At 44.3% G+C, this 27,633-nt stretch overlaps 1 protein-coding gene across 2 annotated transcripts in view; it reads right to left on the bottom strand.

The window, feature by feature from the left end:
- Positions 1-9,121: 9,121 nt before the first annotated feature.
- TRMT10A (tRNA methyltransferase 10A) overlaps positions 9,122-27,633 on the bottom strand; it is a 271,841-nt gene continuing 253,329 nt past the window's right edge. For both annotated transcript variants that reach the window (XM_078677480.1, XM_078677479.1), the window contains one exon: positions 9,122-9,522. In XM_078677480.1, coding sequence (XP_078533606.1) covers positions 9,326-9,522 — 197 coding nt within the window. In that variant the 3' untranslated portion in view covers positions 9,122-9,325. The remainder of the gene's footprint in view (positions 9,523-27,633) is intronic.

Genomic DNA, 27,633 nt, shown 5'->3' with positions numbered 1-27,633 from the left:
GTAGGGTAAAGTTTCTGTATAGCTTGTTGCAATCTAAAATACGTGAACTTAAATAGTAATGTCGGGTTGTTTATGTAAGTGAGGTCTGAAAAATTGAGGAAAACACCATCTCTGTACAAATCACCCACAGTATCAATACCAACTGCATGTAGCAGCCCCATTCCCACCTTCTCCTGAGTAACAGAAAGCTCCGGGTGGTGATCGAGAGGTAGAGTCGCCGCATATAACGGCAGTTTATGAGCTTTTTTCCCCATGACACACCAAGCTTTATTGGTAGTATCTATGGTGTTAATGTCTTTGTTATGCAATGCAGGTCTGGTATGTGTTATGATAGCCTGTAGTGGGATAGGGTGCGCATCTCCTTCCTCGACAGCCACATGCGTTAGGAATGGAATTTCATGAAACCAATGGTGGGCGTATTGAGCTTGTGCACATAAATAATAGAGGAAGAAATCGGGTACCGTATATCCCCCCTGGTCGAATGGCAGAGTTAGTGCGCGTAATTCAATTCTGGCGTGTTTGCCCGCCCATATGAGAGATGGAACCATGGAGTTTATTCTGCGAAACACTTCCATCGGTTGCTGTATCGGGACATTATTAAACAAATACAGAAGTTTGGGTAATATCACCATTTTAACCACGGCCGTGCGATCCGCCAAGGACAGTGGTAAGCAGTACCAGCGTTTTATTTTGTCTTCCAGTTCAGACACTACACAGCCATAGTTTGTGCGAATAACAATCTCTGGATCCCTGTGGAACCATATACCTAAATATCGTATTGGGTCCGATTGCCACTCTAGAGGGTAATCTAACTGTTGTGGGGTCGTAGTGTCAGTCAATGGGATAATGTTAGATTTTGCCCAGTTAATGTGAAGCCCGGACTGCTGGCCAAATCTGATATATTCAGGCAACAACGGGTTCAGGTGCAGGATCGGATCTCTCACGTACAGCATCGTGTCATCCGCATACAGCGAGATATGCAGAGGACGACCCGGAAATTGAAGAGCTGAGTAGTGGTGATGTTGCCTAATTTTGCACGCAACAGGCTCCAGTGCCAGAGCAAATAATAATGGGGACAGAGGACAGCCTTGCCTCGTCCCTCTGCTGATTAAAATTGGGTCAGATACGTATCTATTTACCTTTATACGTGCAGTGGGAGAGGAATATAATAATGTTATCCATTGTAGATATATCAGCGGAAACCCCATTCTCTGCAGTACTGTATATAAGTAAGGCCATTCAATAGAATCGAAGGCTTTGGCTGCATCCAATAACACCGCCGCTGCCTTCGCATTTGGTTCCAGATAGTGGGATACTGCAAACAAAGTTCTTGTATTATGCGCCGTAGATCGTTCCGGTATAAAGCCTGATTGGTCTGGGCGCACCAACATTGGCATCAGTGGCTGGAGGCGCGTTGCTATAATTTTCGCAAGTATTTTGGTATCCACGTTTATAAGAGATAGCGGTCTGTAAGAATCACAGAATTCTGGATTCTTACCTGGCTTTAGCAGTGTGATCAGCATGGCCTCACGCATCAATGGGGGGAGTAGCTGTTTCTCATGTGCGCCACCATACAACCGCACAAGGTGCGGGGCCAGTACATCCGCGAAGGCTTTGTAAAACTCGCAAGTGAAGCCGTCCGGCCCTGGGGCTTTGCTATTGGGTAGGGTTTTAATGGTGGTGACGACTTCTTCAACAGTGATGGGCATGGAGAGGTAATCTCTGTGCGCGTTCGATAGCCAGGCTATCTCCACATCTGCCAGGTATTCCATTATGTCAGCGGTATCTGGCGTAGGGTGGGATGTGTATAATGTTTCATACGTGCGCATAAATTCCCTCAGTATATTATGAGTGTCGTAGTGTGGAGTATTGTTTTCATCTCTGACCATCTGTACTAATTGAGGGGCGCGTGGTGTGCACACTTTATGTCCCATTGCTCTACTAGGTCTGCCCCCTTCGCCATAGGTTCTTGCAGCGTGTCTCTTGGTGATGTATTTCAGTTCATCCTGTGCATATGTGTGATATTCCGATAGTACTGTCCGTATCTCCCCCAGTAATGTAGCATTCTGTGTGTTGACGTAGTCTCTCTCTAGAGCCCTCAACTTCTCTTCTCTCATATCTAATTGGCGTCGTATGTCTTTAAGTATGCCTGCAGTGGTGTTAATGCAGACTACCCTAATCGTAGCTTTGAAAGCTTCCCATAATATACTGAGATCATCAGTTGTGGGAGCATTAATCTGGAAATATTCCATAATTGCAGTGTGTAGTGTTTCCGTGTATGTTGGATCTAACAATGCAGCAGCGTTGAATCTCCAGCTAAAGTGAGGAGGATGGAATGTGGGACAACTAAGGACAGGAGCACCGGGCTGTGATCAGATATCGTTCTGGGCAGGTGCTTAACATCTGTCGCTCATAAAGAGAACTACTCCGTGCCTAGCCAGTAGTCAATACGTGACCAGCTATTGTGGGCTGCCGTTACGTGGGTTGCCTCGGTACAGTTCGGTTTACGTGTCCTCCAGAAATCAAGGAGGTGGATGTCCTCCATTATATCCTTGAGTGTGCTTAGTGCACCTTTGTGTGGTTCAGGTGTGTGCCCAGATCTGTCCATACCCTCTTGCAACGCTATGTTAAAATCTCCTCCCCACAGAATCTGCATATCTCGAAGATCAGACAACACTCGCCATATTTCATGATAGAAAGCGGGGTCGTCCACATTCGGCCCATATACATTTGATGAAGCAAGATTTCGCACATTACGCGACTTGCTTGAATTCATGAACCTCGAATAACATTTAATCCTATAATTCAACCTGTACGTCTTACTAATTTTCCTTTATCTTTATATTTGAGTGTCGTAGTGACGCTTGCCTATGTGTTTTACTAACTCTCTAACTCTTGTTCCTAAAATAGCCGCCGCTTGATGGGCTTCTTCTGCGCATGCGTTAGTCACACTCACGTGACGTGACGTAGTTGCAGTTTTGGTGGGAATTCTTGCGCCTGCGCGCTTGCGTCTAAATTGGTTGTCTGTGTCCTAACATGGTGAAGCTTGTGCAGATGCTTTCGTGTTCTTGTCTGTTGCACTAATTATAATGCCATAGTATATTTTTTCATTTAAGGAGTATAAAGTAGCTACTCATAGTATACAGTGAATTCATTTATTTCTATATTTTAATTTGTTTTCGCTTACTTTTCATGTACCGCGATATTGGGGGTCTGAGGGAGACGCGAACCATTTGAAAAGTCTCTACTGCGCATGTCGCGCAGGCAGAGAGAAGGCAGCCTTGAGCAGTGGAACTCAGCCAGCTGGCAGCCACAGTCAAGATGCTCCTGTGAAAGCAACCTCTGACCCAGCAAGATGGAGTCAACTGTACTGAAATTGTTACAATGAAATTTTTCTATTGTATTCTGTGTATTCTCTCATGGGAACCCCAAATCTGCTAGGCGGTCCCAGAAGATGTAAAACTGGGCTTGTAGAAGGTTGTTCTGATTGGTGTGTTAACCTATCCTACGTGAGGACCCATCGAAATTGGGGATTCTGACATTTGCAACATTTGGGGGTGGTACACTGACCCGAAAACAGTATAACTAGCCTAGGTTTAGCTGGAGAAATTGTCCGACTTGTCTGAATAGCTGACCTGTCACTGACCCAACGCACTCAATAGGTGACTGATACAGAGGTGCTGCGGAGCACTCTGTCCGAAATATACCATAGACTCTGGAGGTTTTACACCTTAAGTGCTGGCGAAGCACTTTGCTGGGATTTTCGCTAACCCAATCGGGGTTCTGACTGATAGCTGCAGAGAGGGTGGAGCACAGGCGTTGCTTCCAAACTGCGGGTGCTGGTCGTTCCTTGGTGGTCCTGTCCTGATCCTAATCTGGGTTTCCTGTCCTGTCCTGGGGTGTCCATTCTGCACCTGCTGTTCCATTGATGACTATCCTTCCTTGGGGTTTATCCTGTCCTTGACTGATCCGTGGCCAGGGTTGGTCTTCACACCATTCTAGGTAATTATATATAGTGCTGAGAACTCTATACTGCACCTTTCTATTTTTCTGTCTTTGCTTTAATAAAGGCACACCTTTGCGCATGTTTTGATTTCCATGCTTTTCGCATCTCTGAATGAACAAATCATACATTATATTGTCGTTATTCTAGCATGTTCCATTTTTTCTTACCCATCCTTAGCGAATTTCTTTAAAGTTTATAAATCATAAATGTTCTTTGTGTTTTTCCATCCTTTTAGTTAAAGCAAATAATTGCATCAGTTTATCTGCATTTTACCTATAGTTCCTCTTTACGGGGAAGTTATTTCACTGTGACATTTTAGTATGCTCCTTATTCATCAGTTTTCCAAGACTAAGCTTCAAGTCTGAAACTGCTGCCTAGTATGTTCCCTGTTCTTACCTTCCTTTAGACTCATAAATGGTTGCCCTGATTTATTTTATATATAGTTATGTGCTCTTCGTTATCTTGGTAATTGACTGTTTGCTTGTAATAAATTTCATGCTTTCCGAATCTGAAATTTAGATAAAACCTTTAAAACTTCCCAGTGGTCTGTGGTCATTTTAATGAAGGTATAAGAGAATATATGTTGGTATTGTATTTTGCCTGCCTTTCTTTTACAGCTAGCTCCCTGATCCGTTGTGGTCATAGGTACCCGTAACGGTGGATTGGTAAGTCGGGTACACTAGAAAGTTCAGAAAGGAATTAGGGTTGCTGGTAGTAGAGAGTAAGGTCACCTGATTAATGTATATGATAAATTGAAAATGTTCATGGGCCCGATACGTATATGGTAAAATTGTTGGTCGGGTGACCTGCAATCTCTATCACATTGACCAGTGCTAAATTTTGTCCTCGGACGGTACCCACTACCACTACATAGCGACCCACCTCATCTTTTAGCACTTTGGTGACATTATAATTCAGCCCTTTTCTAATGAGAGTGAGGACACCCCTTGAGTAGGTGGAGTAGTTGGAACTATGAACAGATTCCGCCCATCTGTGGCCCACAGTGTGCTTCGTATGAGGAGCCAGGTGCGTCTCTGCAGAAATGCTACGTCTATACTATGCCTATCTAAATACGCAAGAACTTGACAAATCTTTTTGGGATTGTTTAGACTCCGGACGTTCCATGTTAGGAAATGTATATGATCAGTTGTTAACCTCACAGCTGCCATCCAATCACTACCCCAACTATTTGTGTATGTGAATCTCATATAGTCGTGCAATTTTGTGCGTCTGGAAATCAAAAGGTTACTTATAACATTACAGTACTGAAATGTAGCGATGCTTCTTAAGAGACTTAGTCTGAAGTACAAACCCCAACATCCCCTACCTCCCTTCCCACCCACTTCAGCATCCCAACCATGCCAAAGACATACCCCTAGTAGAACAAACTGAGAGTGAAACTGTGATTGGGAAGCACCCATATGGGGGGTCCACCCGGTGCACAGAACTCCATCCGCCATCACGGATGTGACCAGGTTTTCATAGTTAACACGGATACAAACATCTAATAAAACTGTAAACAATGCGCCAGTCAAAGGGGCTAGCCAGGGGATCACGTGCGCCAAAAGCTGCCATCCCCGAACACCTCAACATCGCTCAGTCATAGGTGAGTACTTTGCATTAGTAAGTGCCCCCAGGGACGCGTATGCACTTCCACGTGGTGTAGTCCCACCAATGCTTCTAGTCAATGCGAACAGTAGAGCTCGGCTTCCAATACCAGAACTTCTTCACCCCCGTGTGAAGCCCAGGGACGACCCATATCACGTAGATGTTGAGTCTAGTGGTAATGCATTGATGACGAGCAAGAGAGCGCAGGCTAGTCTACGCCTTCCTGGTTGCTACATAGTGTATTCCCAAATTAACAAATGGGATGAACGATCATATGTCTGGTAGCATGTCGCGTATCAAGGTCCACAGTTCAGGACCCGCCTGGTCTCCACTACCTTAACTGAACACACATTCATGCAATGCGTGGTCCGGACATCCCGGCACCCCCCAAGCACGCTTTGATCAAGATTGTCAATGAGCATTGTTATATGTCTACATCTATTTTAGTATACGTGCCCGGGAAGGGAACACAGACCAAAGATATGGACTTGTACATACCGCAGATATCTGTACGTCGAAACAAGAACATCAAGGAAGCTCTCAATAGGTCATCTGCTCTCTAATCGTATTCCTGCTGTTCTTCCGCATGCTGTCTGTCTTTGCGTTTTCTAGCAATTTTCTTCAGGAATTCATGCGCTGCTTGAGGTGTGTTGAAGATCACAGGGCGGCCATCTTGGACGACTTTCAGGCGCGCTGGGTATAGCATTGCGTACTCAATACCTTGCTCTCGCAGTTTCTGTTTTGCCAAGTTGAACTCCTTTCTCGCAAGCTGGACAGCCAACGTAAAATGAGGATAAAATTCCAGCACGTTCCCTTGATGATTAATGCTTCGTTTTTCCCTAGCCAGCCGAAGGATAGTGTCCCTGTCTCTATAATTGAGGAGGCGGGCCACTATCGGATGCGGTGGGGCGCCGGGTTTTGGCTTAGGCGCGAGTGTCCGATGTGCCCCTTCCACCAACATGACTTTCGAAAATGCCTCAGCACCAAATATGTCATGATAGAGTTCCTCCACATACGTCTCCATCTTGCCAGTGTTGGTAGATTCTGGCACACCCGTAATTCGGACATTGTTGCGGCGGGATCTCGCTTCCAAATCCTCCGCCTTGTCACAAATGACTGCTAGGAGTCTGTCCATTTCAGTACATTTTGAGGTGGTCGCGCGCGATTCGTCTTCCACTGCCGAGATCCTACTCTCAGCCTCTACCAGACGCTCACCATGTTTGTCTATCTTCGCCGCCATGTGATCCACGCGTTGTGTCAAGGTGTCCAGTTTTCCATTGATAGTTTGAAAGCTTTGCTGGATGGCCGTTAATACTTTCTCCATACCTCTGCTAGGGGCCTCTTCAGAGTCCAGTTGGGTATCTGAGTGGGCTGTCGCGTTTCTTCCTTGCATTTTCGCCTAAAACTGCAGCTTTGTTTGTTGCTTGTCCAGTTTTCCCATGGCTGCGGACGTGTCTAGCTGGGCGCCAAGGTCTTTCCACTCCGTTACATGATGGTGCGCGGCGACACCTTGCGGGTTCAGTCCGTTGTTATGACCCACACTACGAGTGATCTTGGTTTCGGTGAATATTGCAGAATAGATAACCAGGCACCAGGAGGCGCCGCTCCCAATGTCCGAGCACGGTTGCACGGCCTACCCTCTTCGGAGCAAGGCGCCACAGCCGGGGGGGGGGGGACAGCCGTCCGGCAAATGTCGACACCGCTACCTCTCCCCAGTAGTAGGTGTATCAGTGTAGTTGTTTGGCGCGTTGATATCGAGCCTCGACTGTGGGCTTGGTATTACCAATTTATTTCCCCCCCGGTGCAGCTTGGAATTAGCCTCACTAGCATAGTATATTTTAGCGAACCGCCAGTCCTCTCGCAGATGCCGCCTTTTAATGGGCGTTCAGCCACTTGCGACGCAATCTTTTAATCCCGCGCCCGGGTCCGCCATCTTGGAGCAGTATATGATGTCCTGATCTCGCCGTTATTTTGGGGCGTGCAGCTCCGTGCAGTCGTGCCTCGAGCGCCTATTCATTTACATAAAGTGTGAGGGGGACTCGGCAGCCATAGTCTCGCAAAAGCAGCCTAGCATACCGTTGTTTTCCAACCGATGAGGGTTCGTTCACGTAGACCACAGGATGCCGCCATTTTGTAGTTCGCTGTCCGTTTCTCTGGTGGTCGGCCGTGAACTCAGGTTTTCTCATCAGCGGCTTGACATAGCGCTCCGTTATGGTTTTCCTTTTAAAGCCCCATCGTTCCGATAAGTATTTCTGCCGTTACACGTTAGTTCAGCATCCGTGAAGCGTTTATTTTCAGCGATGGTCAGTCCTGGTCGGCGGAGCTGTCGTATCAGGCAGCCATTCCACTGTGCGCCCTCTAGCGCCCCCCGACCTTTTGCAAATCTGTTTGGAAACTGTAATCATTATAATGAGGAAGATCACCATCTTCAACTCCACCATCATTATTCACCTCTGGTGGTGTGCTTTCTTAAAAAATCTGATCCAAAAAGATAATGGAGTCTCTGGTGATCCGATCACCCTGGTAGAGTATCTGGTGCAGAATCTGTCAGTATAATGACCGGTTGCGGTTTAGTAAATTTGTAGTGCAATATTGGTCAAGATTGGGCTGAAGACATTTCAGCGTCAGACTTTGGGACCAAAACAGGATCTTCTTCCGGCCAGGTGCTATTGGCACTGGGGGTCAACGAGTGACTGCGAAGCGCAGGTGTAGGTGCCAAAGTAGCTGTCTGTGCAGTCAATACTGGACCTTGAACAGGTTCCACGGCGCAATCAGAAAGGGAGTGTAATAGGGGGAGATTGTATTGGGTTTCTTTTCCATGATGTGTTAATTCTCTACTGAAACATATGGTTATATTACATACACAATGGAAATAAAGAGGGATTGAGCCTTAAATATGAAAGCGTGGAATCCCCAAGGTTGCAGGCAAGGGGTCTTCATAAAATGACATTAGTACAAAGTGAATTTCCAAATTCCAATTATGTATAGGGTATTTTGGCATTTTATACCTTAAATTTCCTGTTTCCCAGCGTCCTCCGCTCCAAAACAGACCTGTATATCATGTCATGGTCTCAGCATTTTTTTTAAATGTTTGAACAGGATAATAGTACCATCACTTAAAGCTCACACTGATAGTTAATGCAATAAGCAGTGCACTGGTGAAAAGCTGTAATGCAGTGGAACTGAGATGTGTTTTTCTCATTGGAGACCACCAGTAACACCACAAATAGTCTGTAATGAGGACATTGTTTTACCTGGTTTACCTATTAACTTGTGTACTATAAAACTATACCTATAGTTTGTCTATAACTGTGATTTGAAAGCAACCATATTGTTAATGAGTCTAAGGCCCTGAGCTGGAGAGTCGACCCTTAATGGTCTGTTTAAAAAATATATATATATTTTAACATTACTTCAGACGAACCAAATGCCTCTTCAATTGGTAACTATTGTCGTCATATGAAATACATTGAGAAATACTGAAAGAAAACATGTCTCCCACTTCAATGTTTTTTTTTTTTTACTGTATTCTCGGAAGATAAAAACAAGTAGTCCTGCTTCGTAAAAAAGGAAAATTAGTCAATATGTACACTATTAAATAATTTGCAGAGTACATTTCCAACACAAAAACATAAGCTCTCACTGACACCAAGAACTGCTATGGTATTCACACCGTTTCAGAGTTTGTGTTATGAATCAACTCCTTCGCTTTCAGAGTTCGGTTGCCTCATCAACACTAGAATCATTTTCCAAGTCATCATCTTCTTTATCCTCCCCCTGGCCATTGTGTTTTCCGTCTGTGACAACTTCTCCTTCCAATGGAACCGCCCCTTTCCGCTGCGGCAGAACGCTGAAGAAAGCCTCCTTCCAGTCTTTCTTCTCCAGGTACGCAAGGATGATTTCGAACACTGTGGCAAGCCAAATGGAAGAAAGGCGTTAAGTCACTAATAATTTGCAAAGCAGCAAGAAAGAACAGTTGCTAATATGATCGAACAATTATAAATCTGGGTGGAAGGCAGAAACCAGACTCCGTTTATTGGAGAGAGAGGTACTAAAGTGATGCCACAAAAATAGAACAGCAAATATCTAAGTAAATCAAAAATGATTGCTTCTCTCTTTTTATGCAAAGCCTCACTGATCAAAATGTTTTTGTTCTGTCACCACAAAGAAAGACGAGAGACGCAGCAACTCCTACAGGGCGGGCTTAACGGCACATTTTAATAGATTTCAGTCCAAGTATGCTCCCCCTCTTCTATTTTGTTTTCACTATTTCTTTTTACAAAGGTTTTCTGATTCATTCGCAATCACTGACAAAGCCAATAGGTTTGGGATACTTTAGGTTAACGTGCTATGTGTTGTAATGTCTCTGTAATATGAGTAGGTGCACATCTAGCATACAAAGACACCAAAGAACACGTATGGGCTTACATGGTTTGAGACTGTACCTAAAAGATCTGGACGTCCTAGACTTTAGATAGTAGACCATTTACCCACACACAAAGACCAACATGCTCTGGCCCTAGAAAGCAGAGCTATGCTCCCCTTGCAAGAACCTAACATGCTTTTAGGTTAGGTCCCACACAGTAAAGCAATCTTCAGTTTATTCAGATCAGGTAGTTAGATCACAGGTCACAAAAACTCACAAGTCTAGGCCTCAGACAGCTGTCAACAGCAGGCCTAGTGAGAATTGATTTAAGCATGTGGAAGGACAAGTCATGGTGCGGAGGTAAACAATGTTTAACATGGCTAACAGGGTGAATTTAAACTGTGATGAGTGGGTGAGTCATATTGCTAGGCATGGGACTGCTGTTTTAAGTGCAGGGTGCTGTAATAGTCTAAAGTGGAGTTGAAGGTGTCAGCATATTTTTTGTTATGGATGGGTATAGTGTGGGTGATGTTTCAGAGTTGTGGTGTGAGTAGGTTAGTGATTTGAGTAGCTGTGTAGTAGTATGAGTGGCTGTGAGTGAATAAGTGGTGTGGCAAGTTGATAAAATGTATGTTAAGAGTTATGTTACGAGTGCAAGTGATTGATGCTGCAGATGAGCAGTGAGTGGCTGAAGGTGAGAGAATACACACAAATGATGCTGAGTGGTATTATGGGGAGACAACCTTATTTATTAGGGTGAAAGCTAAATGATAGAGTGAGTGATGTTGGGGACAAATAAAAGTTGAGCCAGTGTGTGCAAGTATGAAGTTGATTGAGTTTAGAGATAGTGAGCAAGAGATAATGTAAGTGCCCTCAAGCAATGATGGTTAATTCCATACACTGTGCTATGGGTACAAACAGTATACGTTCATAGCTAATGGGTCTGACTGTACCAGGGTGTTGAAAAGTATCTACTGTTAAAAAAAAATGATGACTGACTACTACCAATAAGATTTTGCAAGCCACATCATTATTTTTTCAATAATTTAAAGGGATTTGTTTAACATGTCACAAAGACAATGGTCCCATTCTGGGTTTCGTTCAATCGTATAAACCTTTATAGTATGTGACCCTAACAAGGATTTTTGTTTTCTGGCCACTTATTTGTGTCTATTCCACTTTCCTCCCTGGGGCAGACAAATTCTTAGCTCTTTATAACATGGTATTGCTCACTTTACAACTCGACAAAGGGAATGTAAATTTCAGACCAGAAGTCTCTAAAATAAGGACAGGAACATGGGCAGTGAAGAAACTCATAGGTCTTACAGCTTTAAATTAGTATGTGCATGTACCAAACAACATCTTAACATCCCCATGACCACCACAACAAACAACCACCACAACTAAAACGAAAACCATGAAACCCACAACCACCACCATAACAGCAATTGCAAAGGCAAACGAAAGCCATCACAAAGGCAACTACTACCGAAACAAGCACCACCGATGAACTGCCATGTATTTATAACCCTTATGATGCTTACAGTGCTTTATAACTACCACGACATTCACCACTATGGCAGTAACCACCACCACTATAAACACCACAACCACCACCACGACAACCACAACAATCACCGGACCCACTGATATCACAACACCACCAGGGCAAACACCATCACAACAACGATCACAACCAGGAAAACATCACCTCTATAACAATCATCACATGACAACCACAAGCAAGACAATGACCGCCACCAACAAAATGACCATCCTGATGACAAGTCATCATCAACAGTCATCACCATAGGAAAGACAAATAAGTTACACCTTTTCCCTAAATTATAAACATAATGGCACACTACAGATAAGATAAAGCTTAAAGATCACATCACCTTCCGCTATATCCACAGGTATTTTACTTTTTGTGACCTCCATTTTGACTTCTGCTAGATAGGCTTTTAGGATGCTAGTTATGACCTCTCAAAACTTTTACATCATAAAACTAATTTCTTCTTCTTTAAAAGGTGTACAATGAGATATTCACAACCCTATTTATAAAGGTTAGGATCCCTGGCTAGACCTATAAAACAGTATCTGGATAGACCTACATAGCATAATCATATTTCTAATGGCGTGTGCATTCACTTTATAAACAGTTGAAGATCCATGCTTGTTATCAAGTATCTGGGCATATAAAGTTTTTCACCCACAACGGACTCTGCCCTTGAAAGCATAAATACAATCGCCTCCTCACGCACCCATGATCACCCTTGAATTACCAGTCTGCTACATGCCTTTACTAGACCAGTACTACTGTAGATCACAATTCTAAACACCACAAAGACATAACCTAGCATACATCCATATGGAATAAACCCAATATTTAAAAATCACAAAGAGCACTTGCCTGGCACATCTAGACCATGAAAGGTACATTTTTCCATTTGACACAATTACAAACCGCACACTTTCAAGATCATAAGGATACATGTCAAATCTTACTTGTCAAGAGGTGAATTCCTGCATTTGCAACAAAGCAAAGCCATCATACTAGCTAGTGTCCCACATCCACCTTCTTTGGCTGACTTGTTAAACAATTGCTTCCCACTATCCAAATCTGACCATTTGGTCTCCAGGATGTATATGCTGAATAATCATAACTGTTGCACCCAAACTAGGTTAAAAAAATGAACTACTTTACACTAAATTGCCCCAATCCTGGGTTTATGCCACAAAGATAACTGGTATTGTGGGTGGGGACAAGCAACATGGATAATGGAAGGTGGGAATGGTTACGGAGCAAGCAACATGGACAATGAGAGGAGATGGGGCAATCAATACGGACAAAGTAAGGAGCGGAGAGGGTGGGGGGCAAGCAACACAGACAATGGAAAGAGAGAGGGTGGATGAGGTCAAGCAATATGGACAGTGGAAGAAGGGAGGACTGGCTGGGGCAAACACCAGGCACATTGGAAGTAGAGAGAGTGGCAGGAAAACAGTGCAGACAGCTGACAAATACGCACTCTCATAAAGTGCTTACACACAAAGAAAAGGGTAGCGCCTAAAGAAATGAGCAGTGGAAAGACACAAGTAATGCGTCCATGCTCTAGGGATTGGACAAACACATGAAGAAAAAGGAAACCTACACCAGATGACCAATAAGAAGCAAGCACATTACAATGACTTATGAAGCCAATGAGTGGTAAGCAATGGGGGGCAACTAAGCCCACTGCCAGAAAACAATGCCTCGTAAGGGACTGCCCATGCGCTGCCTAAGTTGAGACCTAAAACAGTCTTTATAAAAACACTTGCTTATCTGAAATCACCTTGTGTTTTAGTTCAAATATCCAATGGGAAAGAGAGTTCTTCATGGTGATCTGCAGGACAAAAACTAGGCAATGCCTGTAACAAGTATTGCTGCTGTCCCCCTGAACCACAGAAAATATGTATTACCAAGCTCACTAAATTATGTAGTATTTGCAGGTTTTGAATTTAAGGCGTTGTCAAGGTAGATCAGGGAAGTCTACTCCTAAAGACAGATTAAGGAGGAGAACCTTAAATTCAGCTAGTGCGTAACAAAATGTACCATACCTAAATCACCCAGGGAAAGTTGTGTCTTTAAGTGATGAACAGAAGATTTTATGTTAAATTACATTGATTGCCAAGGGGAATGTTGTTTCAAAAAATTAAAATCTTATCAACACTGCCCTGTTAGCTTGGGCTGCGTGTACAAACAAGTGACTCATTGATTTAGTGCAATGTCTCATTCGGGAGAGAATGCTTGCATAACAGCCTTACTTTAGCTCAGTGCGTGCACCAGGCACGAGCGGGTACCGTTAAGTTCACCCGTCTCTTACTTAAGATCACATGCAATAAGTGGTGATCAGTCAGATGGTGCTGCAGCATCAAATGCTAAAAGAATTCAGTCACAACTTTCTTGTGGTGTGTGAATGAAACGGGTCAGGCAGGGGCAGCTAGGACTACTTGCAGGGTTAGGAATTCTTTGACTGTTGGAGGTGCTGCTGGACAGTTTTGGATGCTGACAGCAGCTTATATCAAGAGAGGTCAATAGAGGCCACAGGCACCGTGAGGCAGTGAAGTGTTTACTGTTGGGGATAAACGTTATCAGAGGCCTTGAGGAAACCATTAAGTCGGGCCGAATCCTAGCCACCCCAGCTCAAATCACAGGTGCATGGAGAGTGGAAGAATCAGTAGATGATACAGGTCTTCAGTAGGGGTCAGCCCCAACTGATTTTTTGACTCCGTTCTCTTTTCACCCGGTGGATGCACTCGCTGCGTTCATCTCTCTCAGTGGAGATATACGAGGTGAAATGTTTGCTCTTAAATCAGCAACCTTGGGAGGGGCTGAGATGCATGCAGCAGCAGTCTCTGGTCTAGGCACATACGGCCAACTCCAATGTCCTCACAGTAGGATATGGCACAGTTGGCAGGTTCACAGCATGCAAGAAAGTCTACCCCTTATTCAGGTTATAGAAGCAAATCTCTTGCTAACTACTGGAGCATTTTTCCTACTCATTCAGTGGAGACAGCCAAGGTTTGTTTCTGTGGTCCAGTTTCGTCTCTCTGCAGGTGTGAGATCTTCAAGTGAATGCCAATCAGGCTCCAGGGCCAACTTCTATTTAAGAAACTAGCTAATGGGACAAAGCCAACTGGCCAAAGAAATGTACTTACTCCCAATCTTTGGATGGAATCAACTGATGAAAAGTACATTTTTAAAGTAGGTATTGCACAGTTCCTTGCAACCAATTAGCAACAGGTGTGCAGTCTTTCTAGCTTCCTTGGGAATGGCAGATATCACACAATGTCCACTGTATTTGAATTAAAACTGGGTAGGCTCCAAAAATACAGGGTCTGCGGCTATGCTCTTGTTTCATGGGCACAAATGGACACAAGATGTAGCGGAGTAGGAAGTCCATCCCCCGAGTGGTGCGGTGACCATGCCATTGGCCGCATCCTCTTGTTTAGGTGTTCCACCTCTCAGGTAAACAGGCTGACCTGTTGATGGCTTGATCCAGGAAAGCAGAAAGTCAAAATGCTCCACTTGTGAGGCCAAGGATCCAAACCTCTAACACATGCACTTGGCTTACAATGGATGCAACAGGGAGGAAGAAAAATAACACCAACACAGAAGGATCTGCAAGAAATAGGTGACAGCAGACCACTGACTACCACTAAACCTGTCACAACCTCTACAGCCTTTGCAGCTATATAGATACCGTGGAGCCCCCATTCTAAGCCAACCTACCCCTTCTGCATCCATTCATTACATCTAAGACTCAGGTACATTGAGGGGGCCGAGCCATGACAAACAATGCAAATTTAAAAAAACACAATCTCACCACTTGGGTGCAGGTAAAAATAACTATAGTACAGGGCTAACGGGACAAGAACAGTATTACCTATGATAGTACAACATTGGGTACTCCACTACTACCTAATAGCATCAATACCTTTAATGATAAACAAGTATCATTCCGCTGAGTATATTAACACTACTGTGTACCCATATTTGCCTGTTCTGAATGTTGATACATGTATTTAATTACACAATAGCCATCAGATGAAAGCACTAACTGCCTGTGAGAGTCAGTTATTTTCCATTTGCAAGCTTGCTGTATATCTTTGGTTTCTTCTGAATCAGTAATTTTCCTAGTGGTGTGGCATAATGGCTAGAGCTGATGACTTTGGAGCTGGGGAACCAGGTTCGATTCTCTGTGTCCTTCAACATCCTGTGATTCTGGGCAAATCACGTAATCTCCCAATATATATCACTATTTAGGCCTTGGGAGAGTACGTGATTTGCCCAAAATGCTTGATTCAGACTCCAATAGTTAGCAACTGCTAAGAGGGAATATTGTCGCCTGCTGAAATAGTGCACTGATCAACGGTTTCCTTCCATGCAGAAATTGTCAGGGGTGCTACGCAAATCACCTGCAGATCTTGAGCTACATGGACATTAGTCTGTGATGAGAAGAATGTTTCCAACTTTCCAGGTAGGTCTTAAGTTCCTAAGAACATATCTGAACCATGTTGTAAGTGATAAGGCACATGCTTAAATTAATATCAGCCACAAGCAATTTCTCAGGCTGCATTCCAGCCCATCGTTTATTGCCCACAATACTTCGTTTAGTGCGTCGCCCTAAGCAGGACAACGCCCAGACATGAGTCCTGTGCACACTGTTTCACTGGAACCAAGCTATATCTGGCTAATGAGCCCCAACCAGGGTGAAGCAGGTCTGGGTTGCTTGTGTTCCAGTTCAGGTAGGACCTGACCTACCAGTTCAGGCTGGACTCTTCCCATTGGAGCAGGACCAAGGTTGATTTGCATATGGTGGAGTCCATCTGAGTGCGGCATGGTGGGCAAAAAATGATGGATAGGGTTTTGATCCGAGTGATCGCCAGTGGCTAAGATTAATTCAAGCATTACATCCATCACTGTGCATTTTGATGCTCTAGTGGGCTACAGCACCCATTGTGCCACACACTAAAGTAGCATTGTAAAACAAGTCTGAGGCCTGCCACTGTAGCCTGTATTGCAATTTTAAAGTGCTATTTTGACCTGGCAACATAAAACTTTTGCGAGGCCTAAACCTTCCTTTTTAACACCATGCCCTAAAAGCTCATAAGGAAGCGTGCATGATATCTAAAAAATAGGGCAGGTGTGTTGGAGGTTTATGTGTCCTGAAAATTAAAAACTCCTAAAATCATTTTTCACTGTGACAAGGCTATCTTTCCACAAATTGGGTTACCTTTTTACACTTAATAAGTGATAACTTCCATTTGGGAACAAATAGAGAAATGTTTCTTCTACACATTTGTATCGTAATCCTCTTTAATGGCAAAGTCGGAGTTTAAGGAAAATGCTACTTACCAGAATGCATCTGTTCTTGGCATGTAGAGCTGCAGAGAATCATACTACTGCATAGATCGCCATCTGGTGTTTGGCTCGGATGCTTCCACCTTGTGGTTGTCTTGGAAGAATTCTTTTGTAGTCACGAGATAGGTGACTCCTCCCTTGGGTGATAAGTGCACATGGGCATCAACTCCATCCTCAGATTGTTTTTCGCCATGAAGGGAAATGATGGAGTTAGTAAGAAACAGAAGAGATGTCCATGTGAATGTATCTAATTAAGATAATAATGGAACATATACAGGCACCGGGGAGGTGGGTGGGCGCATGAATCTCTGCAGCTGTATATGCAGAGAACAGATGCATACTAGTAAGTAGCATTTTTCGTTCGAGGCATATGAGCTGCAGAATTCATATTACCGCATAGACTGTACAGCAGTGTGTCCCATAGCGGTGGTCACCTGTATCCGTTGCAGTGGATTGAAAAAGTGTCTTAACACCATCGGCGCTGCGCATTTTCCCGCTGTGCGCTGGAAAATTCAAAAACCCGCGGTTCATGACGAGCTCAGCTCGTCATGAGTGTACAAGAGGTGTACTTCATGACGAGCTGAGCTCGTCATGAGCGTCAAAGTGGTTAAGAACAGCTTAGCCTACAGAAGCCTGTTGCTTTGTCTGCATGTCAACACAATAATGTTTGGTGAAGGTGTGTTTTGTAGCCCATGTTGCTGCCTTACAGATGTCATCTAAGGGAATGTTTCCTAAGAATGCCATGGAAGCCCCTAGTTTGCATGTTGAGTGCACTCTAGGGGGAATTGTTAATGTGTGTTTAGCCTTTTGGTAGCATATCTGAATGCATTTGACTATCCACCTAGCAATCCCAGCTTTGGAGATGGGGTGTCCTTTATGAGGTGGTGAGAAAGCTACAAGTAATTTAGTCTTTCTAAAGGGCTTAGTCCTGTCAATATAATAAAGTCAAGTGTGTGAAGCGCTCTCTCTGCTACAGAATCCGGGTTTTGGAAAACACTAGTAACTCTATGGATTGGTTAAGATGAAAAGCAGAGATTACTGTGGGAAGGAATTTTGGATTTCTTCTAAGAACCACCTTGTTACGATGTATTTGCAAGAATGGTTCTTGTATGGTTAAAGCCTGGATCTTACTAACTCTCCTGAGAGAGGTGATTGCAACTAGGAAAGCTACTTTCCATGAAAGGAACTGCAGTTCACATTTGTGTAGAGGCTCAAATGGGGGACCCATGAGCCTGGTAAGGACAATGTTTAGATTCCGCACACCGGAGAGGGTGGCAGTCTGGGAGGAATTATTCTATTAAGGCCTTCCATAAAGGCTTTAATTGCAGGTACTGTAAACAGTGACAGGTTTTGTCTGTTTTGTAGGTAGGTCGCAAGAGCAGCTGGATGTAATCTTATGGATGAAAATGCTGGATTACATCTTTGTATATGCAGCAAGTAGCAAATGATGTTCTGGATTAAAGCATCCCGTGGATCTGTATTATTATTATTGCAGTACATGACAAATCTTTTCCATTTTGTGGCATAACAGGCTCAAGTAGTAGGGCTTCTGGCTTCTTTGATGATGTTCATACAGTCTGGTGGAAGGTTAAGGTAACCGAACTCTAGGACTTCAGGAGCCAGATTCAGCTGACCTGGGGGAGAGACGCAGTTTTTGGTGTGGAACCACTGAGAGTTTGAGAAGTGTGGTGTGCCATGGTTGCCGTGCCCATATGGGAGCAACTAGGATCATCTTGAGAGACTGTTGCCTGAGCTTGCGTACTACTAGTGGAATGAGTGGGAGCAGCGGAAAAGCGTACGCAAATCTGCCTGACCAGTTCATCCATATCTCATTGCCCTTGGATGACGGGTGTGGAAACCTGGCGGCGAAGGTTGGGCATTTTGCACCTTCCCGTGTGGCAAACAGATCTATGTCTGGGTGGCCCAACATTTGGAAAAATGGTTGAAGAACCTGTGGATGAAGTTCCCATTCGTGAATCTGCTGTGTCTGGCGACTGAGCAGATCCGTAATCTGATTGTGCACGCCTGGAAGATGTTCTGCTAGGAGATATATGTTTTGCGGAATTGCCCATCTCCATATGTTTTGCGCTAGTTGACAAAAGCTGCAAAGCGTGTGTTCCTCCTTGTTTCTGTATGTAATACATTGCGGTCATGTTGTCTGTCCGGACTAGGACAGTTCTGTTGAGGAGATGTGGTTGGAATGATTTTAGCGCTAGAAATATTGCTAGTAATTCTAGATGATTGATATGGAGCACTTTTTGTTGAGTGGTCCACCTGCCCTGGACTGTATGGTTTAGGAGATGGGCTCCCCAGCCGGTGAGGGATGCGTCCAATGTTAGCACTATATGTGGTACTGGCTCTAGGAATGGCCACCCTTTGGAAAGATTTTGTGTGTTCCACCATTGCAGAGAGCAATGCGTGCGGCTGTCCACCAACACCAGATCTGTAAGTTGACCTTGAGCCTGGTACCACTGACGTGCTAAGCATTCTTGTAGAGGGCACATCTGAAGCCTTGCATGAGGGACAATGAAAATGCAAGAGGCCATCATCCCTATTAGCTGCATGAAAACTTGTGGTGGAAGGGAGTGTTGGGGTTGAAACCTTGTGATGAGGGTTTGTAAACTGGCTAGCCTGGCTGGATTGGAGTATGCTAGAGCTTTGGATGTGTCTATGGTGGCCCCTAGATACTGATGTAGATAGGAGGGCTGTAGATGGGACTTGGTCTGGTTTATTGTGAACCCCAAACTGTGAGGCAGCTGAATTGTTTGGTAGGTGTGCTGTACACACTGACTGTGTGACTTGGCTTTTATCAGACAGTCGTCCAGGTATGAAAACACGTGAATGTGTTGTCTTCGTAGGTGTGCGGCTACTACAGCCAGACACTTTATGAAGACCCTGGGTACTGTTGTGATTCCAATTGGAAGGACCTTGAACTGATAGTGTTTGCCGTCCACTGTGAACCTTAGATATTTCCTGTGAGCAGGGTGTATGGGAATATGGAAGTGGGCATCCTTGAGATCTAATGTGGCAAGGAAGTCGCCTTGTTGAAGCAGTGGAAGGACTTGGTGAAGAGTGACCATGTCAAAGTGATCTGACTGAATGTAGAAATTGTAAGGTCTGAGGTCCAGTATTGGTCTGAGAGTACTTTCCTTTTTGGGGATTAGGAAGTACAGTGAGTACATCCCTGTCCCCTGATGCTCTAGGGGAACTGGTTCTACTGCGTGCTTTTGAAGCCTGGAAAGAACCTCCTGTTTGAGAAGCGTTAGATGTTCCATGGACATGGGACGCTGTCTGGGTGGTATGTTGGGGGGAGTAGCAATAAGTTCCAGGCAGTAACCATACTGGATAATTTGTCTTGCCCACCCGTCTATGGTGATGGAATTCCACACATGTAGGACCTGTGATAGTCTTCCCCCGACTCGAGTGGAATGGTCGGGGGAAGTGGAGGAAGTCACTGTTTTGTGGAGGGGGAGTTGCTGGTATTAGAACCGTGCCCTCTCCCTCTGTTGTTATTGCCACTAAATAACCCCTGCTAGGTGTCAGAATTCAAAAAGGATACTCTTTTAGGTCGCTGCACAGGAACAGAGATGCTGACTCCCGAATCCCTCCCGAGCAACTGCCCAGAGCCTGTAAAGAACTAGTCTCTGAATTGTTACCCAGAGGGGAAGTGGATAAAATAATAAACAACAAGAGAAGAGACTTCTTGGTTGGATCCTCTCGTCAGTCCGACCTGCAGACCATCTTAAACTAAGACCCTGAAAAATAGAAACACAATTAACTCTTATTCTAACCCTATTCTTTCAACCCCTAAAATCCCCTTCTGAACTCTTACATACCCTTTATTTCCAAGTGTCTAACCCTCTCTTCTAAGCTTTTCTAGGTGAGGTTGGCAGAACCTTTTCTTGTCTTTTCCTGAAATACAGAAAATTGTTTCCTTCTTATTAGTGTGTGATTTAACTATGACTCATGTCTCTTTGTTCTTGTATGCTCCTTACTCACTTAAGTTCTGTCCTTTTCCTCTTCCTAGGCCTTTCTGTTGTTTTGCAAGCTCCTAATTTTATCTGTAAGATGCAATTGTATTGTTAATATCACTCTATATTCTTCCTTACTTGAACTTATATGTATTATATCTTGATATCCCTAACTTACTGTATTTATTCTCTGTATTATCCTTTATTTCTTGTCTTAACTATTTTTGTCGTTTCCTTCTTTTCAGATGACTGGATTCTATTAAACTCCTGTTATCCCTGGCAAATCTTATACATGGACATCGAGTTCTAGGTAAGTATTATGTCCTACTTTGCTTGCTCATTCTCTACTCGACATAACAACAGAATGCTTGGGCACTTATCGTTTTGTGGTTTTCGGGCTTCTCTTCTCGTCTTTTTCCCACTGATACGCTGACTTCTTCTGACTCTTACTTCTGTGAGGTCGTTGCGTCGTATTCTTACTTCAGGGGAGTCTGACTCAGAGTAACTAGTGATGCGCTTGTTATTTTCTGGCAACAGCGCGTAAATTGATAACAAAATAAACGAGCCGCAAATATTTCCGTGCGGTCGTTTTAAACTGAATAACTATTAAACGTGCGCATATTTAGCTCGCGAACGTTTCTCCTGACAACTCTAGGTACTGAACTCTTGTTCTCACTCCGGACTAGCGAGGAGAGCTCTGATATATACACTAGGATTTCTCTTAAGATTCCCTCGGAAGACTTGGAAAATACGTTTTCAGCTTGGTACTCTCTCAGGTGAAGTGCGCAGAATTCTATTAGCGCACGCTCCACCAGAACTCGGCTGATGACGTCAGCTAGAACACTAGAACGCGAACCTCGACTCTACCCTAACGGCCTTTTTGGAGTTCCATGCTCGCACTTTTTCTGCCCACGAACACTCTTTTGGATTTAATATTGGATACCGATTTTCCTCATGCGAGATTACTGTCACTTGCGGTTTTAGGCTCCTGACACTACGGGAGGTCTGAGTGGGGCTTTTATAAGTGGAAGAGGTGGTGTCTGTGCCAATGGTTTTGGAGGCGCCCTTATAAAAGGAGAGACGAAAGGAACTTCTACTAGTTGTTGCTTGTAGAGCCCCCATGGATTTGGCTGTCTGTGTGTCCTTTTTCATCTTTTCTAAAGCTGTGTCTACAGTGGGTCCAAACAAGTGCTCCTGATCGAAAGGTTGATTGAGGATGGTAGACTGCACCTCTTGTTTAAACCCAGTTATGCGCAGCCATGCATGTCTACGTAATAACACATTTGTATTTATTGTGCAGGATGCTGTATCTGCTGCATCAAGGGCACATTTTATTGAGGTATTTGTAATTCATTTTCCCTCTTGTATAAGATCATTTGCTTTGGTCTTATGTTTGTCTGGAAGGTGTTGAATGAGCTTTTCAAGCTCATCATAGTTAAACCTATCGCACCTTGCTAGTAAGGCTTGTGAATTGGCAATGCGCCAAAAATGTGCTGCCTGAGACGCAATTCTTTTCCCTGATGCATTCAGTAACTTAGATTCTTTGTCTGGTGGAGGGGCATCACCTGTGGTTTGTGAATTTGCCAGTATGCGGGCATTTGCTACAACCAATGAATCCAGATGGAGTTGACCTTTACTATAAGCTGGATCGCTTGGAGCTGGCTTGCAGGGTCTTTAAAAACCTCAGGGGCATGTTTAATTATCCCTTTGAGCATAAGGAGAGTGTTTGTTGTCTTTTGAGGCTGAGCGAATGTCTCTAGTAAAAGGTACTACTCCAGAGGAGGGTCTGAATGTAATTGGACTCCATGGTATTGTGGAGCTCTATTTATTAGTTGCGCAAACCCTATACTATGGTCTGGAGGGGATGGTCTGGAGGATATGAATCTGGCTCGGGTACATCTGGGACATTATAATTGTCCCAAGGGTCCTGAGGTGGGATACTATGGGTGTCATCATCAGTATCTGTATTATGTGGTGAGTGTATGTCATCATCACCCCCTATATCGTCATCCTCCCCTTGTGGTGAAAAAGCAGGCACTGGAGAGTGTGCTGGAGAAGGTATAGTGTTTAGCGGCTGTGGAAGTGGAGAGAAAGGCCTCATAGGTGAGGTGGATGAGTCTTTTTTCTTGGAGGGTATCTCAGGTGTTCCTGAGGTGTCCAATTTCCTCTTTTTAGGTAGTATATAGGTGACATGTCCAGTAATAGGATCAATATTGTTGTGTATTGGAGTGTTTATTGACTAGGATCCAGGAGGAGCATGATGGATAAGTTCTTTGGATCCGTCGCCTTTTTTCAGCGCCGAGGACCTCGGCTCCGAGTGGTGTTGTGGCCTGTCTCCTTTAGCCTTAGGAGGTGTATTTGTGCCCTTTTGCTTAAGTGGAGTTTTCAAAACCGAAGGTTTAGTTTGTTTTTTCGGATCCGAAGGTTTCTTCGGTGCCGAAGAGTCCAGTAGCTTGGGTTTCGGGTGCCGGCGGGACCATGGGTTTATGCTTTGGTGCAGACGAAGGTTTTTCAGCACCATGTTGTGGCTGGCTTCGCAGCCGGGCCTGGAGGCGAGGCTTCTGAAGTTTTGTCTCGGTGCTGACCCAGACCCGAAGGAGAAGTTGAAGGTCTTCCTGGAGCCTTTTGGTTTTTTGGGGCAGGGGCATCGACATCAGTACTCACGCACCGTTGACCTGGAATAATCATCCGGTCTTCTGATTCAGATTCCTTGGCTTCTGAGATGTTGGGTTGTTCGTCTCCTGTGTCTGAATCATCGGAGCCTGCCTCGAAGATGTTCTTCGGCGCCGGAACTGTTGACCTGGACATTTCGTGCCATCGAGCCCGGTGATCACGAATAATCTTTTTGGAGTCACAGGCCTGGCAGTGTCGACTCATGTTCTGGCGAGAGACAAAGGTTGCATACCTAGTGGAGATCTGTGTGTGGGAATTTAGCCCCACACTTGCATTTTTGAAATGGAGTCCTTTCCATATGCTGGTTGATGGTGCCGACTGGCCAAACGGCCCACGACGACGACCGGACTCGAAAATGTCTTCGAAACTGGATACGCGTTAAGAGAGATTAGCGATCAAAACAATACCGTCGAGCAGTGAGAGATTTTGCGCTTCGAAGGGGAATCGAACGACGTTGACCCAGAACCCATCAAATTACATCCGAACCCGATGGCGGGAAAAAACAATCTGAGGATGGAGCCGAAGCCCATGCGCACTATCACCCAAGGGAGGAGTCCCCTAACTTGTAACTACAAGACTTCTTCCAAGACAACAAGGTGCAAGGATCCAAGCCCAACACCAGATGGCGATCTATGCAGTAGTATGAATTCTGCAGCTCATATGCCTCCAACATTACTATTCTGAAAATGCCACTTTCAGAAAGTTTGTATTTTTCTTCCTAAACTAAATTGCCTTTCTGGCAGTGTCCAAGGTCACATGACTGTGAATTAGGGGTGGGTGGAACTCTTCACTCCGCGGAATTCTGCAGTTACATAAAACTTCGCAAGATTCCAAAGAGTTCCGTGAGTGACGCAATTTCGGTATGTCGCGCTACTTGCGATGATTTGTAGAGCCAGGAGCATTTCTTGTGCTGTAAAAATCAGCACAAATGGCACCACGAAGCACGCCATAGGGAGCTGCGTTTTCCTGCTGCTTGAGCAGATTTTCTACTCTTCTCAGGGCGACCTGCTACTATCTCAAAGCAAGCAGCAGTGACTTGCCGCGACTGCCCACTTGGAGAAATCGCATCGGACTCATCCTGGTACTCCATTGTCTCACTCGACAATTAACTTTGGCAAACCACGTATGAGAACTCTGCCATGCGGCAGTTGGCGGGGTTTTTCAGGGTGGGCAATACTCTGCGAACTCTGCCAGAGGAGCACAGTTTACGGCCCATCCCAAATGTGAATAGCTCTTCTGGGGGAATGTTGTTTATTCCTTCCAGAAATGAAGACAAAAAGGACCTGGGTGTAGAGGGAGTGGGTCTTCCTGACAGGATGGCTAGGGAGGCGCTGTGCCCTGTCCATACACTTCAAAGGACCCTACCTGCAGCATATACAAAGGAACCCGACGCCAGGCCTGTCCCTGCCTTTGTCAGCCTAGACAGTTTTGTTGTGTAGCATTTTAGGATTCAAGCGTAATTTACCGATTCATGCCCTTATATAGGTATAATTCACATTTCCCTTATATAGGCATAGAAATCATACCATATTTAGACATAACCCATGCAGTCCAAATACAGGCATGGCTACTTCCACTCGTTCCAAAAAGCCAAAACGGTTTCTTGGAAAACTCGGCTTCAGCAGTCAGGGACATCCCCTTGCTTGAATATTGATTTGTCCAAGAATTCATTGAATTTTCAAAGAACTACCATTCCCTTGGGGTTCTTTGATGACGTTATTTTATCCGACTTTACGTCAAACTAGGCACCTTCAAGGTATAAATTTGTCTACACCTGCCCTAGCAAACACACGGTGGTTCGGAGCAGCTCGACTATCTACTTGCCCGACGCAGCTCGCTACAGCAAGTGCCGAAGGAAGCCAACCATCCAGCTGACGCACTGATCAAGAGGCTACATTTCTCCCGGAGAGAATCCAGCTCCAGTATTTCCAAGCTCCCCTCTGGGGGTGTTGGGAAATCGATTCCGAGACAGAGATACAAGACCTCCTTTATTCTAAAACCAAGGTACGGACCTGATTAGACCCCAAGAGAAATCTTGGATAGATTCTTGGCAAAGAAAACTAAACATATGCTACACCTCACTTACATCTTCCCCAGTACTAGACTTAGATAAGGTACATTGGGGCAGGCGTATTTTAGCAGCACCAGTTGAGTACGTTTCAGCCTGTGTTATTTATGTATGTATTTATCTATGGTTTAGAAATCATACAACGCTTTTACAGTATTATTTTATAATACTCTTCTTACTGTACGCATTATACTATGCAACCAGTATTACGATTGTAGCAGTTCACTTTACTTGCATAGGAAAGAAGACTGTTCAATAAATCCTTTTATTGAAAACGCCCGTCTCTCTATTTCTGTCAAAAGGATACAGTGCTCCAGTATATATATATATATATATATATATATATATATATATATATATATATCTCAATATCAAAGGATACAGTGCTCTTGCCACGAATTGCACAGGAACAGGCTGAAGACTTTTTCCCAACTCCACCCTAAAGACACTCGGAGTCAGTCATTCAATTCAACTAGACTCAAGATTCCTCAAGGGGGAAGGGGGAAATTGGATAAAATAATAAACAACAAGACGCTGCCCTTGATCGTCTTCTCCTGGCTTCTCCAAAATGCGTCTTTATTCTGAAGAACCGTAGAAGTCCTAATGCACATACACCAAAATATAATGGTCAAAACCCTTTTTGTCTCTATATTGTTATAGACTTTCTGGCTGGGCCAACCGAGCCAACACCAGGAAGAAGTAATGGATGGAGATACCGAAGAGACGACCAGTCTAACAGTGGTCAATCTGACTGAAAGAATCTTTACTGACTCTGAAACTGATTTATTGAGCTTGGGCTTAACATTCTGCCCAAATAACACCCTCGAGTACACACAGACACGCATTGATTTGCTCCGCTTCACGAGGAAACTGAAACTTCATAAATACTTTAAACTCCGTCCACACCTGAAAGACAAGGATAAAAAAGGCTTAAGAATAACTGCCACAGATGCACTTACGGGCAATGACATCTTGGCTGTAGAGGTTCTTGAAGATCTACAAACCGAACAGACACTCCACACTGGTATCATGGACCTCGCCCAACGTGCGGAACTTCAGGGAGTGGAGCAGGAGAGAGAAGAGAGTGGATATAAACCTACCTCTATATTTGTCCCTCAAACACCATGGGATGCGGTAGACGTAGTCTCAGAAGCGATGAACAATGACCTCATGAAATATAGAAAAGCCAACCATCCAACAAACAGCAACATCACGGACCAACAAAAAGAGGCTCTACATGATCTAATGATGGATAAAAATATCGTAGTGAAACCTTCGGACAAAGGAGGAAATGTAGTACTCATGAGCAGGAAGTACTACAGAGGTGAAGCATTAAGACAATTGTCGGATGGAAAATTTTATACTAAGTGTACTAATGAACTTTACCAACAAAGCATAACGGATTATGACATCTTGATCCGTAAGTGGTACGATCTTCAAATGCTCAGCAGGGATGAACATCTATTTCTGCGAAATAACCAGCCGATGACCCTGACCTTCTATCACCTCCCAAAGCTCCATAAAGACAGTGAGCGTCCCCCAGGCCGTCCCATTGTTTCTTCCATAGGTAGTCTGACAGAGAACATGTCCCGATTGATAGACAACACCCTATTTCCACTAGTGATGAACTTACAATCTTATGTCCAAGACACTAAGGATTTCTTGAATAAAATCCAAGACATAAGATGGGACTCTAACTACCTTCTAATGGTACTGGACATCACCAGCTTGTACACAAGCATAGAGCATGGTCACGGTCTGATAGCATTGCAACACTTCCTAAATTATCGCCAAATTAGATTTGCCAAACATAACATCATGATTTTAGAATTCGCAGAATTCTCTCTCAGCAATAATATCTTCTTATTCGAAGAGCAACTATACAAACAAGTGTCTGGGATGGCGATGGGCACCTGCTTTGCCCCCAGCTATGCGAACTTGTTCGTTGGCTGGTGGGAGGAGCGGGTGCCCAGGAGCTGCACGGTGGAGCAGGATAAAGGTGAAACAGTGTGTTGGCATCGTTACATTGAGGATTTG

Source organism: Lissotriton helveticus, chromosome 2_1, assembly GCF_964261635.1.
Source record: "Lissotriton helveticus chromosome 2_1, aLisHel1.1, whole genome shotgun sequence".
NCBI lineage: Eukaryota > Metazoa > Chordata > Amphibia > Caudata > Salamandridae > Lissotriton > Lissotriton helveticus.
This window is presented reverse-complemented; position numbering and strand designations above follow the sequence as displayed.